This window comes from Sus scrofa, chromosome 1, assembly GCF_000003025.6.
Source record: "Sus scrofa isolate TJ Tabasco breed Duroc chromosome 1, Sscrofa11.1, whole genome shotgun sequence".
Lineage (NCBI taxonomy): Eukaryota > Metazoa > Chordata > Mammalia > Artiodactyla > Suidae > Sus > Sus scrofa.
The window spans coordinates 241,599,094-241,619,005 of NC_010443.5; the positions used below are offsets into that span (position 1 = coordinate 241,599,094).

The 19,912-nt window shown below is 39.5% G+C and overlaps 1 protein-coding gene across 3 annotated transcripts in view; it reads left to right on the forward strand.

Moving 5' to 3' along the window:
- Window positions 1–12,642, forward strand: part of NR4A3 (nuclear receptor subfamily 4 group A member 3) — a 41,869-nt gene extending 29,227 nt beyond the window's left edge. For 2 of the 3 annotated variants that reach the window (XM_013993694.2, NM_214247.1), the window contains 1 exon segment: window positions 9,352–12,642. In XM_013993694.2, the coding sequence (XP_013849148.1) occupies window positions 9,352–9,599 (248 nt within the window). In that variant the 3' untranslated portion in view covers window positions 9,600–12,642. 3 annotated transcript variants of the gene reach the window in all.

A 19,912-nucleotide genomic window follows, 5' to 3' on the forward strand; every position in this document is an offset into this window, starting at 1 on the left:
TTCAGATCATTCTCCTTTCACACAGTAAAAGGGAGTTCCCCACAGTTGTGGTTGTCAACTGTTTTTAGGTTCCCAGTTCGTCGACCCTAAACATTTCCTTTTCCAGTGCTCCATCCCTGACTTAGGAGTAGTGGAAATGCTTTGCTTCTGATGGAATACCAATGACATAATATCTAATTGCAGATAATTGTGTTTAATACATAAGAAGCCCCCCAAATAGAAAGTTAGTGTGGAATTACCATTTTCTTAGTACACATTCATTAACTAAATATTGAGTACCTACTCTATGTAAGGCACAGCGGCCGTCCCTCAGGACACAAAGAAAAGCCATGTGTGAATTCTGCTGTCAGAAAGTGGATGGTATACAAGGAAGTCATATATGATGATGATATAATGAACTCAGTGTATGGTGGTGCATGCTTGGGTCCTTAAAAAAGGTAGATTCACTTCAGGGGAAGTCCAGATTACTGCTAGCATTTTGGTGGGGGAGGAGGAAAAGTGGAGGTACTGGTCATGAATGGCTTCCCAAGGAGATGGCATCAAGAAATGGGACCATTTAGAAGAAGGACATTCCAGATCAAGGAAACAACAAAGCAAAGGCATGGCAGCAGAACACTTGAGCACATTTTGGGGAAAAGAAGGTGTGGTGGAGTTGCATTATGTATGTGTTAAATCATATATATAAACTTAGTAGAAACAACAGAAAAATTAAAAGATTGCAAGCTATTACACTTGATGTAATTACACTGTATGTCCTAGAGTGAGCCTGAGCGAGAAGACATGAATCCGCTGTGGGCCATAGTCTCTCTGCTTCTGGGGGTGAGCGCTGAGAACATGTCTGGCACTTTTGGGAAATTTAACGAATTTTCAGGGAAAGAGTTGATTGTACGTAATATTTACTCTAGGGCCTAGTATTATGATCTAAACTTGGAGTAAAGTGCATTTCCCATATAGTAAAAAGGGAAATAAATAAGATCGGAAAGGAGTTCCCATCATGGCACAGCAGAAACAAATCTGACTAGGAACCATGAGGTTGCAGGTTCGATCCCTGGCCTTGCTCCGTGGGTTAAGGATCTGGCGTTGCTGTGAGCTGTGGTGTAGGTTGCAGAGGTGGCTTGGATCTGGTGTTGCTGTGGCGGTGGCAAAGGCTGACAGCTATAGCTCCGATTAGACCCCTAGCCTGGGAACCTCCATATTCCGTGGGCTCAGCCCTAAAATGACAAAAAAAAAAAAAAAAGTACAATAAGATCGGAAAGGCAGTTTTAGACCAGATAGTAAAGGGAATCTTGAGTGTCCAAATGCCATTTTGCAGAAGAATGTCCTCCATGGCTTTATTTTCCCTACTCATGTCTTCTATCAGATAGAAAATGGCTCTTTTCCTTCTATAAGTCTTTTTCCTGATCTTATGGGAATATGAATTCTGAGACTGAGAAGGAGGAGGGAAGGCAGAACCTGGGGCAGAAAGCAGTGAAACAGTGACAAGGCAAGACCGAGCAGCTGGCTGATCATGCCACACCCTCCACTAGAGCTCCTCTGTTCATTCTAAATGGTTACCTGGTTACCCTGTTTTTATATCATATATAGCCATCAGCTACACTACAGGAAAACCAAGTGTAAAACTTGGCAGAGCAATGTCATTCTTTTGAAAAGGGGTATGTGTTATCATGGGATTTGGAGATTGGAGGGCTGAGTTCAAGTCTTCACCCGGCTTGCTTCCTACCTGTGCAGTGTTGGGCAAGTTCCTTACCCTCTCTGGGTCTCAGTTTTCTCATTTTTCCACAGGGATAATGATGTCTACTTGCAGGTTTCTTAAAAAGATTGAATGAACTAATGTGTACTTTGCAGAGAAAAAATATTAGACAAACCTTCATTATTATTATCCTAAATGGTAAGGGTTCTACTTCCAAGAAGAGCTAGAAGTTCTAAGAATCCATAAAAATGTTCATGCATCCCTGCAATTGTTTATGCACATCACATTAAGTCATTTCTTTGTGTCTTCCTTCTTTCCAGCTGGACTCAGGGTTTAAGGGCAGGGAGAGTCTTATTCATCTTTATAATTACTTTAGCATTGAAAGGTGTCTGGCACAAGGCAAATATTGGTTGAATGAATGTGAATAGCAGAAAGTCTCCCAAATTAGGAAAATCTGAATTATTTTTAGCCCACTGCTTTACTTTTTTATTTCATTTATTTATTTGTTTATTGCAGTGATTTAGTTAGGGAGCGAATGAATTGCTTTCCTGAAAGAGGCAGTTTCAGGAATGCTGGGGGAGGGGAATAAATGTATAGATATATATAGATACAATTCTATAGGTAGCCCACCGCTTTGTTATTAGAGAATAGTCTAAAGTCCTAAGAACTACCTTACTTCAATTCAGATTGACTCGGCAATATTTATTGAGCATCTACTATGTCCCCGGCATAAAATTCCTTATCCTCAAAGTCTGTGGTCTCGTTGGGGAAATAGATACCTGCTCTAATAAATCAAAGACATACAGACTGAAAAGCACTATTACAGCCTAAGTATGGGTTGCTGACTGACTAGTGACTTCCTGATCAGAGTGGGCTCAGTGTCTCTGGGACTACCCATCCATAAAGATGTTATTAGGGCGTGAGAAGGACGTGTTCTTAGGACATGAAGCTCCGAGCAAGAAGTCCTGTTTGTTAGTTGGTGTTTGAGTTACACACACATCTCTCCCCAGGAACCCTCTTCTCCTTCCCCTTTGGCTGGACCTGTATTATTGTCACTGGGTTGGCCTATGCCAAGACCTCCTCAAAATCAGAAGAAATTGCTTTTCCTTATTGTGGCTCTTGATGGTATCATCACCCTTTGCTTCATCTCCTCCCCCATTCCATGAGGAAGAGGATTTGGCATTTCTTGTGTGAGCCTAAGAGGCAGAAGTGGAGACTAAGAGAAGGCGAAATCTAGCTCAATGCAAGAAAACTTTCTAATAGAACTACTCGAAATTAGAATAAGCAGTCATGGGAAATGAGTTACTGCTTTGACTAGTGAAGTTTACAAATGGAAACTAAATAAACACTAGGTGGTGATTGGATGAAGCATCTTATGGGGATTTAGGGTTGACAATAACTTCTCCAGCTTTCATGTGCATGCATCTTATTAAATTGCAGATTCTGACTAGGTAGATCTCGGGCAAGGCCTGTGATTCTGCATTTTGAACAAGCTGCCAGGTGATATTGACGCTGCTGATCCAGGGGCCACTCTTGAGTAGCAAGGGACGAGGGAACCTGTCAGTAATTGGATCCCATGAAATTAATGATAGCTACAATTTAAAAATACCCAGTGCCAGGAAGTGTAGCAAGGCTTCTACATGTGTTATTAATTTAAAGTTCTTTAGTAAATAGGAGTTCCCGTCGTGGCGCAGTGGTTAACGAATCCGACTAGGAACCATGAGGTTGCGGGTTCGGTCCCTGCCCTTGCTCAGTGGGTTAACGATCCGGCGTTGCCGTGAGCTGTGGTGTAGGTTGCAGACGCGGCTCGGATCCCGCGTTGCTGTGGCTCTGGTGTAGGCCGGTGGCTACAGCTCCGATTCAACCCCTAGCCTGGGAACCTCCATATGCCGCGGGAGCGGCCCAAGAAATAGCAACAACAACAACGACAAAAGACAAAAAAAAAAAAAAAAAAAGAATAAAGTTCTTTAGTAAATAGATTTGGAAGTACCTAAGATGGATTACAGCAGAGATGGGAAGCTGAGAGGCCAGGTAAAAGCTATTAAAATAATATGAGTAACAGACATTCAAAGCATGGTCTGGAGGCAGTGAGATTGAGAGGAAATAGATGCAAGGAACAGCACAGAGATGATAACCAGAGTTCTTGCAGTGGATTAAGTATGATGACCCTGGGTTTGGGGTAAGGAATTGTTCAAGATGACTGTGAGAGTGATGGGGAGGATTGTGCATTCAGTAATAGGCCAGCTCAGAAGTGGATGATCTGAAGGAAAGTTGAAGGGAAAGTTGAGTTTAGGATATAGAGGCTACTTGCTAATATTTGTTTAGTACTTATTATATGCCAGGCAGTGTCCCAAATACTTCACATGTCTTCATTCATTTAACTCTCATAGTAACTCAAGAGACAGGCATCATTATTTGCTCTATTTTTTAAATGTGGAAACAGAGCCAAAGTCACCCATCTAATAAATGACAGAGTGAGGCTTTGCATCCCAGAAATCTGGTTACAAAACTTCTGATGTGGTAGTTTTTAGAGTTTACATTCTTTACTGTTGTTAGCTTCTTAATAACGCCCACCTTATATATTTATTCTGAACAATCCACTTATTTAGTATTCATTTGATGTATTTTACAGGTCCTTGACCCTCCTTAACATAATCACTTGGCAGCTATTCACTGGGTGTCTCCTATGTAGTAGGCTCAGTGAGGAGATACAGCCGTGAACAAATACAATCCATGCCCATGGAGCGCACATCTAGTGGAGGAGGCAGGCAGTCATCACATAAATATCTAACTTCAATCTGTTGTATTCTTCAAAGGGAAAAAACAGAGTGCCGTAGGAGAACATGATCTAGACTAGGAGTGAAAAGGGAAGCTTCCTTGGAGAAATATTTGATCTGCGATCTAAAGGATGAATAGATCTTAACTGGGTGAAGAGGGAAGAACATGAACACAAACCTAAATAGCTTTATTATTTCACCCAATCCATCTATCCCCCTTCTCTAGCTCCCTTTCCTCCCTTCTCCCTCTCTCCCTCTTTCCTCTCTCCTCCTCCCTGCTACCTCCCTTCCTTTCTCTCAGCAGAGATGTCTAAAATAGCTAAAATACATAGGAATGTCTTTAGATAGCTGAAATGCATATGAATCCAGCAGTGTCTTTATAGGCTAACACCATACAGGTTAGGAGTGTGATCTGTTGTCTCTCTGCTTTGTTCACTGCTCTAACCCCAGTGGCTATACCATTGCTTGGCACAGAAGAGATACTCAAATATTTGTTGAAAGAAGTAATTAATCAATTAGCTAATTAGGTACACAGACAGTAGGAGGGAGTTACAGGGAAGCTGAGTTCATCTCAGGAATAGAAAGAACATTCTAACAATCTTTAAGGCAACCAGGTATAATGGAAATATCTCTAGACTCACAGTGAAAGAAATTAGCCACTTTTTCATTTTGAATCGGGGCAAATCACTTCAGTCTCTGCCCCTTAAGCTTCTTAGTCATTAAATAAGAATCATCTTTGCCCTGTGTAGTTTATAGGGTTTTTGTGAGGCTACAATAAAATAATCTGAGTAAAAAAGTATAATGTAAAGGGCTATGAAATATATTTTTATTTTCAGGGTGATAGTGAACTCCCAGCCCAGCTAGTAGCAGGCATCCCCTTTGTGGTGTCTTGTAGCAGAGATTTTTGTCTTAGGAGAAAGTTTGAACTAAATGATTCAGATTCTTTCTCATTCATATATTCTACAGTTATGACATATACATCCATTTTGTAAAAATTTCTGTAAGTTGTATTTTAAAGTTCTGAGTTTAAAACTCACATAAAACTGAGTTAAAATACTGAAGTATTGGATTAAAATGATGTAGCTCAAAATGCAAGAAATCCTGAGAAGCTTGTTTTGTTTAATGGTAGACAAAGCTGTGTATAATTCTCTAGGAAGAGAGAAAACCCAAATGTCTGATTTGCCCCCAGAATTTATGAACTCTTTGTATATCAGGTCTGCAACCATGTTTATACCAAGATACAAGGAGAAAGGGGATCCCTTAAACTAAAATATCAGTGGTTGGGATTTCAAGGAATTTCAAGTTACTAAGAAGGTCCCAGACACTTAGTAACTCCCTAGCAATTTGAAAATCTTGCTGGCTGCTGGCAGTAGTTTGCATGGAGACTGAATTTTATCTCAGCCCTTTTGAAAGAGTAAAGAAGCCACAAATCCAGTAGCTGTTCAAAACAACAAAGAAGGTGCCTTTGGCTTTTAACAGGAGTGTCTCTGAATTCCTCAAGGAATTCCAGGCCTAGGGTTGATCCAGCTGGCAGGAGGTATCGATCTCCACTTGAATTCACTGAATAAATAATGGTTGCCATAGTTATTGAGCAGTCACAACTGGTTGGAGAGCAGGGAAAACTCCCAGGCACCTTCTGTGAGTTTGGCCATGAGACAGTCTGGTTACAAGGTTCTATAATCAACCCCTCCTAAAATCCAGCCCACGCGTTGATCATTCTTTATCCTAATAATGAATATGGGTTCTTGAATATAATGCAAGACACGAGGCACTGAAAGGAAAGGAAAGCTTAAATCAGTGGATTGCTATTTTATTCTGGGAAAAGGAATTCTTCCTGGGTTACCAACCTAATTTGATATATTTCAGTATTTAATACAATTTACTATCAGCAAGATGAGGCGTTCCCATCATGGCTCAGCAGTTAATGAACCCAACTAGTATCCAAGGGGTTGTGGGTTCAATCCCTGGCCCTCCTCAGTGGGTTAACGATCTGGTGTTGACATGAGCTGTGGTGTAGGTCACAGACGCGGCTCTGATCCAGTGTTGCTCTGGCTGTGGCATAGGCTGGCAGCTACAGCTCAGATTCAACCCCTAGCCTGGGAACTTCCACATGCCACAGGTGTGGTGCTACAAAGACAAAAAAAAAAAAAAGCAAGATGACCATTTGATCATGTTACAGCAACTAAAGGGCTTCACAAGGGACCAAATCCCAGTTTGTTCTCCTTTAACATTGATTATTCTACCAACAGTATTATCCTGGATATTTTAAAAGAAAGGAGAAGAGTTATCTGACAATCTCATGAATATTTTCACTTTTCTGCTTCCTTTCATCCTTCTCTAAATGCATAAATAATTTTTGCATAGATGTAATCACAGCTTAGATCTTATTTTATATTCTATTCTTTATTTAATGGGATATTATATATTTTTCCATGTTGTTTCATAGCCTTCATATTTGTCCTTTTTGATGTCTACAGAATCTTCCATTACGAGGACATACTATTTTTTTACTTAACAGTGTTCTTCTTCCCCTTATCTTTTTCCATTTTTTAAAAACAGGTAATGCTGCCCCAAATGTCTTCACACAGACAGTGTTATCCTTCCATTGAATGTTTCCTTCAGATAAATTCACAAGTGTGGGATTAGTTGGTCAGAGGCTATGAACACTTTATAGCTCTAGAAATTTACTGCTAAACTTGCAGTCTGCTTTTTTCATTTTGGCAGCAGGCAGGGGGATGGGGAGAAATAAAACTTCAGGCAGAGCACCATTGCAGTTGAAGTACACTTCTTCTGAGACTAAAACAAGGGGACTGTGTGCTCAGTAAAGATACAACATAAAGGACAGGTTTGCACGGGACCTGATTAGCTAGTAGTTTCCTAGGGGAAAGCAAAATCCTTCACTGCAAAGCTTGGAAGTCAGAAAACTCTATCACCTTTGTTTGACCCTGCAATTGCCAACCATTTGCCATGTGTTGGGTATTATCTTAGGTGCTGACTGTGCAATGCTTGTAGCGCTCTACAGTTGGCAGAACACTTCTGTGTGGCATCATCTTAGCTGAGTCTCACAATAACCCTTGTTAGATGGGTTTTATTATAATTACACTTTTTCTTTTAATTTATCATGTAATATGTAAGAAACACAGGAAGACATGGAGAAGACTACAACAAAGACTTGTGTAGCTCCCACCTGTAATTCCCATTTCCCCAGGAGGATGTTGAGCCCTAGACCAATTAGGAACCCCAATCTGTTTTTTATATAAAATAATTATATTTTAATATAATTATAAATACATGCAAATATATATCAGAGGTGGAAGGGACTTTAGGGGTCATTAAATCCAACCTCTATGTTTTCGTGTGGGCCCTAGACAGGAATTCACTCACCCAAGTCATATATAACTAGCCGAGCTGCAGAAGAATGCAGATCTCCTGGTTCCTGGACCTCTGTTTTTTTTTTTTTAGTGGCTGCACCTACTGCTTGCAGATATTCCCAGGCCAGAGATTGAACCTACTGAGCCACAGTAGTGATAACACTGGATCCTTAACTGCTAGGCCACCAGGGAACTCCCTGGGCTTCCTTTTATTTAGAGCAAGAGAGAAAAATATGTCTGGATAGTTGCTTCATTTTTCTGGTGACTTTTGTAATTAACTTTTCTTGAAAAATATTCCCAACTTAAAAAAAGTAATATAGGAAAAATTAAAGGCTAATACCTGATTTCCCATTGAATGGATGTCTCCATCTCTCGAGAATTATTATTTTATGTGTAAATATACTGAGGGATGAAAACTTTGAGATAATCTGGGCCAGGCTCTTTTCTCAGGACAGAGGCTCTAATATCTAGATGCTAAGAGAGAGCAAACTGAACTATCTGTCCTAGATGTCAGGCTTCCTTCCCTTTGCAAGATTCAGCATTACTCTGGAGCAAGAGGATAGAATCTGCTTCAGAAGACTGGGCTCAAATCCCAGCTTTTAGCAACTGGGTGACTTTGGGAAAAACATTTAACCTTATATACAAAAAAAAAAAAGAGAGAGATCATAATATTTAACATGGGTACTATTTTTACATATTGTTTTATAAAATATAAGATATTGGTGTTCACATCTTGCCACGTTGTAAACTACTTGCACTGCCTCCTGCTGGGCCTCTTCCCTTCTCTTTGACTTTTCCATTTCCACAGCGGGGAAACATGTATACTTTGTAGAGAGTGCCAGTGTACATCAGATGTTTTGAAGTCGGGGGTGGGAGTAGAGGGAGGAAGAAACAAGGAAAGGAAAATCTGGATTCTTCTCAGTGCTGGTTAGCATGAAGAATGGTTCATGTACAAGGTACAAAGAATGTACTTTGTATCCAATCTTGGGAGTTAGCCTCTTCATTAGCAAATGGAACTTAGGGACCCCTCATCAAGGAAGTCTGTCAAGATGGGTTAATTAATTTGCCTGGATATGTTTCCATGTCACTCTGAAAAAAAGTTGTTTGGTGAGCCCCAATTTCCTTATCGGTCAGATAATGCATGCAAAATAATAACCACCCTGCCATTCATTGTGGCTATGTGCCAGGAACTGTGCGCTTCATCTGAGTAATTCCCCCAAGCTGGTCCTCCCAGAACCCCTGAATTGGGCATGATTGTTAATTTCATTTTATGAGAAAATGGGCTCAGAAGTTGAGACTTACTCAAGAGTACACTGTGAGTAAGTGACAGAATTGAAATTCAATTCCTGTGCTGTTTGACACCAAAGGCCATGAATTACCTCTAAGAGGGAGAGCACTTTGACTATAAAATGCCATCCAACTAGCAGAACAGGACACAGTCCTCCATTAAGGATTCAAAAGTTTTTTAAGAAATAACTGCCTCCTAAATTTGCCCTCTCCTATCCCTCTGCAGAACGACATGGGTTAAAAGAACCAAAGAGAGTGGAGGAGCTATGCAACAAGATCACAAGCAGCTTAAAAGAGCACCAGAGTAAGGGACAGGCTTTGGAGCCCACCGAGCCCAAGGTCCTGCGTGCCCTGGTGGAACTGCGGAAGATCTGCACCCTGGGCCTCCAGCGCATCTTCTACCTAAAGCTGGAAGACTTGGTGTCTCCACCTTCCATCATCGACAAGCTCTTCCTAGATACCCTGCCTTTCTGAGCAGGAGCAGCCTGAGCAGGGAGCTGCTTCATCTGCTAGCAGCCACTTGCTAAGCGGCAAAGGAATGGGTCTGGACATCTACCATTTTCTGTCCTTCCTTAAGAGAAAAAGCAGCTCCTGTAGAAATAAAAGACTTCTTCTTCTTCTTCTTTTTTTTTTTTTTTTTTTTTCTGGCACTTTTCCTTATGACTGAAAGCCAGAAAACTTACAGAGTATTGTGTTGGGGTTGTGTTTTATATTTAGGCTTTGGGGTTGGGGTGGGAGGGGGGTATAGTTCATGAGGGTTTTCTAAGAAATTGCTAACAAAGCACTTTTGGACGATGCTATCCCAGCAGGAAAAAAAAAAAAAAAAAAGGATAATGTAACTGTTTTAAAACTCTTTCTGGGGAATACAGTTATAGTTGATTTGTATTTAAAAACAAGAACAGCCAAGGGTTGTTTGCCAGGGTAGGGTGTGTTTGAGATTGATCCCTTTAGAATATACTTCTTGTATCAAGGGTACATATGTGGTGCAAAAAAAGCAGAAATTCCCTCTTCCTAATTTCCTTCTTCATTTATTTTAACAAATGGTAAAAGAAGGAGGATTACCTATAAATCGGACATAGCAAAATGATAATGGCTTTTCGCTTCCATATACAAGTGCAATTTTTAAAGTGCTGTCTTACTAAGTCTTGTTTATTAACTCTCCTTTATTTTATATGGAAATAAAGGAGGCAGTCATGATAGCAAATGACACATGCTAATTTTCCTAGCAGAGGCGTTGTCCACCTGACCCATAGAACTCTTCTGAGACGTGGTCCATCCAAGATTTTTGGCCGTTCTTGATGGATCCGGGTCCCTGCCCTGAGCTGCTTTGAAAGGGGCTCAGATTATATGAGGGGTTACGTACAGCTTTTTTTGTCGCTTTCTATAAATCCAGCCAGATTTCCCTAAACTTGCTTCAATTATGGTAACAGACTGACACATTCATTCAGAAGCCCCAAGAGCATTCAGTGAATTTCAAGTGTTTGACCCCAAGATAAGAACATGCAAATAAGTAAGAATGGATCATACAGGGTAAGCACCAGGGATAATAAGTTTTTTAAATATATATAATTTAATTTTTATTATCAGTTAAAGAGACAATTTTGGAGAGCAAGTGATTCTTATTAAAAAATTAGTGTGAATGTGAGTACTAGAAAGGATTAGTGGGCTGCGTTTCAACATTCCGTGTTCGTACTCCCTTTTGTATGTTTATACTGTTAATGCCATATTATTATGAGATAATTTGTTGCATAGTGTCCTTTATTTGTATAAACATTTGTATGCACGTTATATTGTAATAGCTTTGCCTGTATTTATTGCAAGACCACCAGCTCCTGGAAGCTGAGTTACAGAGTACTTAAATGGGGTGTTCACAGTGAATTTGGATACACCAATTAGAAATTAAATAAGCAAATATATATATAAATATAGCAAGTTACATATATATTTATAATGTGTCTTTTTATTAACCATTTGTACAATAAATGTTACTTCCCATGCAGTTATTTTACGGTTCATTTGCAGTGACTTTTAAGGCAGTACTGTTTAGCACTTTGATATTAAAATTTTGCTTACGTTTTGCTAAATTCAAATGATGTTTGAAGATTTTTAGGTCTAAAAGTCTTTATATTATATACTCTGTATCAAGTCAAAATATCTTTGGTCATTTTGCTAAGAAACAAACTTTGAATGTCAAACTGATGTCATAGTAGTTTTTGTTAGCTCTGAATCATTTTTGCTTTAGTCTTTTTAAAGGAAAAATAACAAAACTATGCTGTTTATATTGTCATTAAATTATACAATCAAACAAATGCCAAATGAATTGCCTAATTGCTGCAATGAATAACCCAGATAGCAAAATCATGTATGTTTTTTTCCCAAAATTCATTCTGATATTTGATCATTATGTTTGTGTGAGCTTTTATGAAAGATTATTATTTTTATATCAAGATGATAGGATCTGGAATGTTAGGATCTCAGAATGTTAGATTTAAAAGGGGCCTGCCTTGTCAACTAGTCCACCCCCACACACTAAAATTCATAGAGGAGGAAATTGGGGCCCAGCAAAGGGCAAAGGGTTAACCAAGGACAAAGAGCTGGTAACAGAATCAAGACCAGGACCTAATTCTCCTTGCCACAGTCTTTTTACTCACTTTACTGCATCTGTAGGAAAACAGGCTTTTAAAAATAACCAGTAATATGTACATTTTACCGTGAGTAAAGCAGTAACTTTGCAGTAATTTTTGAGCTTATATGCAAACATAATGAACATTATTAAATATCAGGAGAGCTAACATTTCATACGAGTTAGCTTCAGACCAAATTCAAATTGAATTTGAATAAATTAGAAATACTGTGCATACATAACCCTTTTGTGCACTGTTAAGTTTTGAAATCTTAATCGGTTTTTGTTTTTTGTTTTTGTCATGTCTGTAAAGGAAAAACAAAAGAAAAAAACAGAGCCCTGGAGAAATGCTGTCACTTTTTATTTTTACACCCATCAGATTTAAGGAAAAGACTTTTTAGCTGATATTGATTGGTTGGAAGGAATGAAGAAGGTTTTTACTTATAGGTCCAGGCACTAGTGCTGAAAATAAAGATTATAGCCAGTGTTCTTCTGTCTTCCATAGTTATTACAACTATGAGAGCCCCCCCAAGTCATCTATCAATTCAACTCTCTTTTTTCTTTTTGTCTTAATGTTGACACACAAGTTTATACAGAGTGGATGACCAGACTAGCTCAGAAGAGGACAGCAAGAATTAAAGCAGGTGATTCTTCCCTTGTGGGAGAGCTCTCTCAGTGTGAACATGCCTTCTTTGGGCAGAAATCAGGAATCCACCAGCTGTTAATGGAGAGTGCCTTGCTTTTATTTCAGACAGCAGAGTTTTCCAAAGTTTCTCTGCTCCTCTAACAGCGTTGCTCTTTAGTGTGTGTTAACCTGTGTTTGAAAGAAATGCTCTTGTACATTAACAATGTAAATTTAAATGATTAAATTAAATTACATTTTATCAATGGCTACTGGTGTGGTGAATAAGCATGCTTCATTTAACAGTAATTTCTTAATCTTTTACATAATAGTATTTGCTGTGAACTCTTAAACAGATCCCAAATGGATTTTTTTAAAAGGCTTACTAATGCTGAAAAATTAATGGGCATTCTGAATTGGAGATATATTAAACCTCACTGATTGGGAGGAAGACAGTCTAAATTCAATAACCATTTATTGACTGCTTCCTGCAGGCAAAGCACAGTTGGGTGCTTTGAGAAGGTACAAACATGCACAGTGTATGAAGCTGTTTTTCTTTCAACTGTGTATAATTTAAGTGGAGCCAACACTTTGTTGCCTGAAAGTATCATTTAGGGGTATGAAGGATTTAATTTTATACCAAGATGAAGGGATATCAGTTGTTTATGCACCAGATTTTACAGGAATCAAGCTTAGAGTTCTCAAAGATTGAGTGGTATTCTCTGCTGAAGCCATTCCTACTACATTGTTTAGTAACCCCTCTCTGAGCATGCAAATGCAACTTTTATTCACCTCTACCCCAAACATCATAAATTCTGAGTTAAGTACAAAAATGCAGTTTTTTTGTGTGCATGATAGCATAACGCAAACATAGAAATGTGGAAGCTCTCAGAGTTCCCGTCGTGGTGCAGCAGAAACAAATCCAACTAGGAACCATGAGGTTGCAGGTTTGATCCCTGGCCTTGCTCAGTGGGTTAAGGATCTGATGTTGCTATGAGCTGTGGTGTAGGTTGCAGATGAGGCTCAGATCTGGTGTTGCTGTGGCTGTGGTACAGGCCCACAGCTGTAGCTCCAATTCGACCCCTAGCCTGGGAATCTCCATATGCCGTGAGCGTGGCCCTAAAGAGGAAAAAAATAAATAAAAAAGGTTTTAAAAAAACGAAATGTGGAAGCGCTCATGATTTACTTCATTAGTTCAGGCATAAAGTATTTTCTGTGACATCTAAGTGCCGTGTGCGGTCTAGGAGGCAAATCATCCTTCCTGCTGCTTGCCACTAACTTCACTTCCTCAAATGTAAAATATAGTAAATGAATGAGAGATATGTACAAATTCAAGTATAAGTGCCTTACCCAAAGGTGAAAAAAAGAGGGGTGGTGGGGAATTTCCTTCTTCAAGGATTCTAGGGGCAAAAGTCCGGTTTGAATGGGAAGGGAGGCAAGAAAGATCAGGTCTAAATAAGGGGCATATGCCTGCAGTTGAATTTCCAGAAGTTAAATGTACAATGATAACATGAGAGGCTAGTTGCTGACTTTTTTAAAAATTGTAAAATACACATAAAACTTACCATTTTAACCAATTTTAAGTGTACGGTGGTACTAAATACATTCACATGGTTAGTTTAACCAATCTTCAGAACTCTTCATGTTGCAAAACTGAAACTTTATACCCATTAAACAATAACTCCCCATTCCTCCCTCCCACATTCTTCTTTCTGTCTATGAATTTGACTACCCTAGGATCTTAGGATCGGAGTCATCCAGTATTTGTGCTTTTGTGTTTAGCTTATTTCACCTAGCGTAATATTCTTCAAGATTCATCATGTTTAGCATGTGTCAAGAGTTTCCTCCCTTTGTAAGACTGAATAACATTCCATTCCACATAACACACCACATCTTGTTTATCCATTCATGTGTCAGGGGTTGCAGAGCTATATTGATATCTGTTCAAATCTCATGGGATCTTGGGCAAGGTACTCAACTTCTCCTAGCCTCTTACCTCATTTTCAGACAATGAATAAAGACAGTTTCTCAGATTAGTAAGCATGAAATGATATCATCTATGAGCATTTCTATTGGAAGGTCTGGCACACATGCCTAATAAATGTCAAGACTCCTCTTTTCCTTAAATCAAACACTCCTCTTCTCCTCAAAGCAAATAGATCCCAGCATGGATGGCCAAGTTCACAGCAGATAATTGGACAAGGGGCCAATGATCCTTGGGTTCACTGTTGGAACCACAAATGGGCAGAGATGAAAAATAAAGCAGGAGAGAGCTCCCTTGTGGTGTGGAGGATTGAGGATCAGGCATTATCACTACTGTGGCACAGGTTCGATAAATCATACCAAAATTATTCACATAGCCAATAAGGGGAAGCTCCAGGGAAGCCTTCCTGGAGCTCAGTCTTTAGAGCTCTGCTCCTCTCTGGAGCACTGAGGTCATTTACCCTCAGCTCCTTGCTCATCAGCAAGTGGTAAGAAATTCTACCCAAGCACCAGCGCTACAGACTCTATACACTGACTCAACCTCATTTTCCCTTTCTGTCAAACTTATCACCTGTCTTACTAATTCTTCAGACTCCTTGACTCAAGTGCCACCCCACCACCCCATTCTGTCTCCAGGTGCTCTTCGTCCCTCATCAGGCTTAGACCTGCAGAGCCTTGTAATTATAAGTCCTACTCCACTTTTGGAATCTCTTCCTGGTGCTTTCTCCTCTATACACAAATGTTTTCTATCCTCAGAGTGGACTTCAATTATTCAACCCCTCACAACTCTTTCCTGCCCCAAGCCGACTTCCCAACTTCCAAGTGATTTAAACGTACATTCAGGCTCCAGAGTCAACAGCTTCAAAGCTGTTCTCTCTCGGATTCTACAACACCTCTCTGTCCTCTTTTGACCACGTTCACTAAACCCACAAACACAAGCCTCGTCACTCCCAGAATCTGCTTCCTTTGTTCCTGCAGAAAGATGCTGGAGTGATGCAGAGAATCAGGCAGTCCTTGACCCTCTCGGAGCTGTTCTCTTCCCAGCAGCCCAGTCTTTATTTTGCCCACGGAAACCACAAGTCTCCTAACACAATTTTCACCTTTTATCTGTAAAATCCTAATTTATTCCCCTTGATCATTTCATCCTTGCTCATTTTTTTTCCAGCCAGTTTCTAATCAATTGCTCAGAATTATACAGAAGGGTTTTTAAATATATTATAAAAACTACACATGAGTATTCTATCTGAAGATAGCTGCTTTCACATGTTTCATTGACCACACACACCTACTTAGGTTTTTCTTCTTATTTTAAAAAATAAAGGCGTTCCCTTGTGGCTCAGCAGGTTAAGGATCTGGCATTGTCACTGCTGCAGCTCAGATCGCTGCTGTGGTGCAGCTTTGATGTGTGGCCCAGGAATTTCCACATGCCATGGGTGCAGCCATAAAAGAAAAAAAGCAAAAATATATCCTTATATTTGTATTTTTACTTTTTTACATTGCCAAAAGATTCTACGGTAAATTTCAATAATTTAAATTGGAAAAATAAAATTGATTGAAAAGAAAAAATTAAAATATATCATATATACAAAAAATGAATTGATTTAAAACCAAAAATTCTAAAATTATTTATATATAAAAAATAACAATATAGAAAACATTTATGAAGCTTTCACCCACCTGTAGAACTGTTGGAATCTCTATGCTCCCCTAATTGTATTCCTTTTTTCTCTCCAGCAGCCTGAATTTTCATTTACCATTGCATATGCATATATTCTTAAACAATTTATTATTTACAGTTACATCTTAAAATTTTTATCTTAGCTGTATAATAAAGTATATATTCTTCTGCAACTTGTTTTTCCCTTTGCTCAAGATTATATTTATCTATGATACCATATCGCTCTAATTCATTAATTTTCACTGCTCTATAGTACTTCAATATTTTATAATTTCTTTATTCACTTCTTCACTTGCTGGTCAATAGTTATTTGTTTCCATGTTCTTGCTATTACAAGCTATAACATCAGGAGCATTTTTGTACACATCTCCTCATACAAATATGCAAGAATTTCTCTAGGCCAGTGGTTTTCAAAGTGTGGTGTCCCAGGACTAGCAGTTATCAGCATCACCTGGGGACTTGCTAGAAATGCAAATTCTCAGGTGCCAGACCTGCTGAATTAGAAACTCTGGGATAGGGTCCAGCAATATTTTTTTTTCTGTTTAGGGCCACACTCATGGCATATGGAAGTTCAACATGGGATCCAAGTCACGTCTGCAACTTACACCACGGCTCATGGCAACACTGGATCCTCAACCCACTGAGAGAGGCCAGGGATCAAGCCCACATCCTCATGGATACTAGTTGGGCTCGTTACCGCTGAGCCATGATAGGAACTCCAGCAACTGGTGTTTTAACAACCCTCCAGGTGATTATGATACATGCTGAAGTTTGAGAATCTCTCCTAGGCTTACCAAGAAGTAGAACTGTTAGGTTATGTGGTATGTAAATCTTCTCCTTTCCTGGATATACCAATATCCTTCACAAATATTTGTACCAATTTACACTCTCAACAACAAGTATGAGAGTTCTATCTGTTCTACATCTTCCCTAACACTTGGATTCATCAGAACTTTTTATTTTTGCTAACTCAGAGGTCATAAAATGGCATCTCACTGTGCTTCATACAGTTATGAATGGAACTGCCATAAACATTTACCTAGAGGTCTTTTTACCAAAAAAAAATCATACTTCTAGAGTAAATTCCAGGGAGTAGAATTGCTGGGTAGATTTAACTTTATAAGAAGATGCCACACCTTTTTACATAGAAATAAAATCTTTAGCCAGGCACATGGCTGCTCAGGATAAACAGAGTTCTCAGACTTCTTGCAGCGAGGGGTGGTCTTGTCACCATGTTCAGGTCAATGGGAAATAAACGGAAGTGTCATCTGGGTACTATGTCCTACATGCCACTCTCTTCCTCCATATGGCATTTGACAGTGGACTTTTAAAGACAACATTATTATTGTCTGGCCCCAGAAAGTGGGGAAGTTTCAACTAGAAGAATCAAGAGTACTATCATGACAGGTGATATTTTAGGATGGCTTGTACATAGGGATTCTCCTGGAATGTGTCTGATTGCCATTGTAACCCACGTGTTAGCTGAGGCTTCCTTAGGATCTAAAAGTGATTGTTTTGAATTCCCTATCCCACAAATAGGGAGGTCCAAGACTTCCACCAGCTATCTGTAAATTCTGCCATTTTTTACATTAGCTCTGGCTTCAGGTACCCACTTTGGTTTGCTTATCTCTGTTAATGGACTGTCTTGCTGTACTGCTGGTGTCATCCCTGTTTCTGGCATTGCTCTAGATGTAGAACTCAGATATATTTTCCATCTGCCACCTCCACCAGCTAGCTGTGGTTGAAGAAGAGCATGGACTGACCCCTCAGAACCTATTAACTTGAGTAGTTTAACTCTGAAGGGCCAGTAAATATATAGCAACACTGTAACTGTCATGTCTAGTAGGAAGTTTGACTTGATTGGTGAAGGATCTGGTGTTGCAGTAAGCTTTGGTTAAGGTCACAGATGCAGCTCAGATTTGGCATTCCTGTGGCTGTGGAGTAGGCCAGCAGCTGCAGCTCTGATTGGAGTCCTAACCTGGGAACTTCCATATGCTGAGGGTGCAGTCCTAAATAGAGAAAAAAAGATACTCATTGATGGGATGGGAGACGGAAACCACATCAAATTCCCAAGAGATGGATTGTGTCATGATTTTCCAAGTTGGTATCTAGAGACAAAGTGTCTAGTTTCATATTTTTCTGAACTGCAACACAAGGAAAGGAGAGAGAGAGAAAGAGGGAGAGAGGGAGAACATCAACACAATCCCAAGGAAGGTTTTTTTTTCCTTTTCCTTTAGAAAGCAGCTGTCAGTTTAACTTATCCCAAAATACTGTCAGTGATGAGCATGACTGAAAATGCGTTTTATCTGTAATTAGAGAGATTACATTAAACACTATTATTTGCAGACACACATTGAATTAACCCTAATCGAGGCTAGCAAATAGTAGAGCCTGCCTATTTTTCACCTCAAAATTTTTAGAAAATTGTGACAGTTGACACACGAGGGACAATGCTGACAAGATTTCTTTCCATCAAATGCCAGACAGTAATTGTAATTGCCTTTAAAAATGTTTTAAGCAGTTTCGTTAGTAAATCAGAAGTTACCACAAATCATGCTGATAGTTTCTAAACATGGAGGTTGTTGACTGTGCATTCCAATATGAGTTTAATGAATTGATTTTCTAAGGAATTTAACTTTGCATCTGTTTTCAGGTGTAATTAATTCACTCTGATTAATGTGATTAGCATAGCTATCAGTGGATTACACATGATGCCCTCTATTTATTCACTTATTTTAAATCTGCCACACTGTCCATTGGGAAATTGTAGAAGGGTTTTTGGAGGGAAACATCTTGCTCACGGTTCTGATCACATTGGATTTCTGCAAAGCAGAATCCTGGTAGGAATTCATTGATTATTCACAGGCTGTGCAGCAATGTACTTTTGTTTGAGGGACCTATTAAAGTTTACACAGTCCCTTTCTTTAAAGAGCTTATAACCCAGAGGGGAAGATGAGACAAACATTCCGATGCAAGTCACCCACAAAGAAGAATGACTGTCCTCAGATTCTTCTTTTTCTCAACACTTCTCCCCTATTCTCCTCAAATAGTGCTATCACTTAAGGTATGTCAATGGCCCCCCTTTTTCTCTAATGCTTCCCACTACCTGGGCATTTTTATTCATGGCTTCCACTGCTACTCCTAAATCTATACCTCTTACTCAGTCCTTCCAGAGGCCTCCACACCTGGCTATCCCACAGGTACTCCAAATTTAACATACCAAACTCAAATCTCCATCCAAACTTGCCCTTCCTGTCTTCCTAGTCTCTGCAAATGGCTCTTCCATCCACCCAAACAGCCAAGCTAACCTATTATTGTGAGTCTCAGGATGGGAAGAAATTCATTTATTCCTCAACTTCTCAAAATTTAACATTCATTTTAACATTTATTGGAATCATCTGGAAAGCTAATTAAAGCACAGTTTCCTGAGACTCATGCCCAGATATTCTAATTCAGCAGTCTGGAATGGGATCCATGAATGTGCAGTTCTAACAAGCTCACAGATGACACACCAGTGTTGTTGGGCCAGGGGCCACAATTGGAGATCCATTGCCCCAGAGGATGAAAAGAATATAGATAAATTTCCATAAGCCATTAAATCACTACCATGTAAGCAATCATCTTGAGAGAATGAAGGCCCAGAAAGTGAATCCGCTCTGGAGAAACCTAGGCACTGTGCTGGGCACTCTCTTCTGGGCACAGTGCAAGGATCTTGAGCTATGTTCTGAGATACAGTGCTGACTAAAACCATGACACAATACTTTTTTTTTTTTTGTTTTTTCTTTTCATTTTAGGACCTCACCTGCAGCATATGGAAGTTCCTGACCTAGGGGTCGAATTGGAGCTGTAGCCATTGGCCTATGCCACAGCCACGCCACATC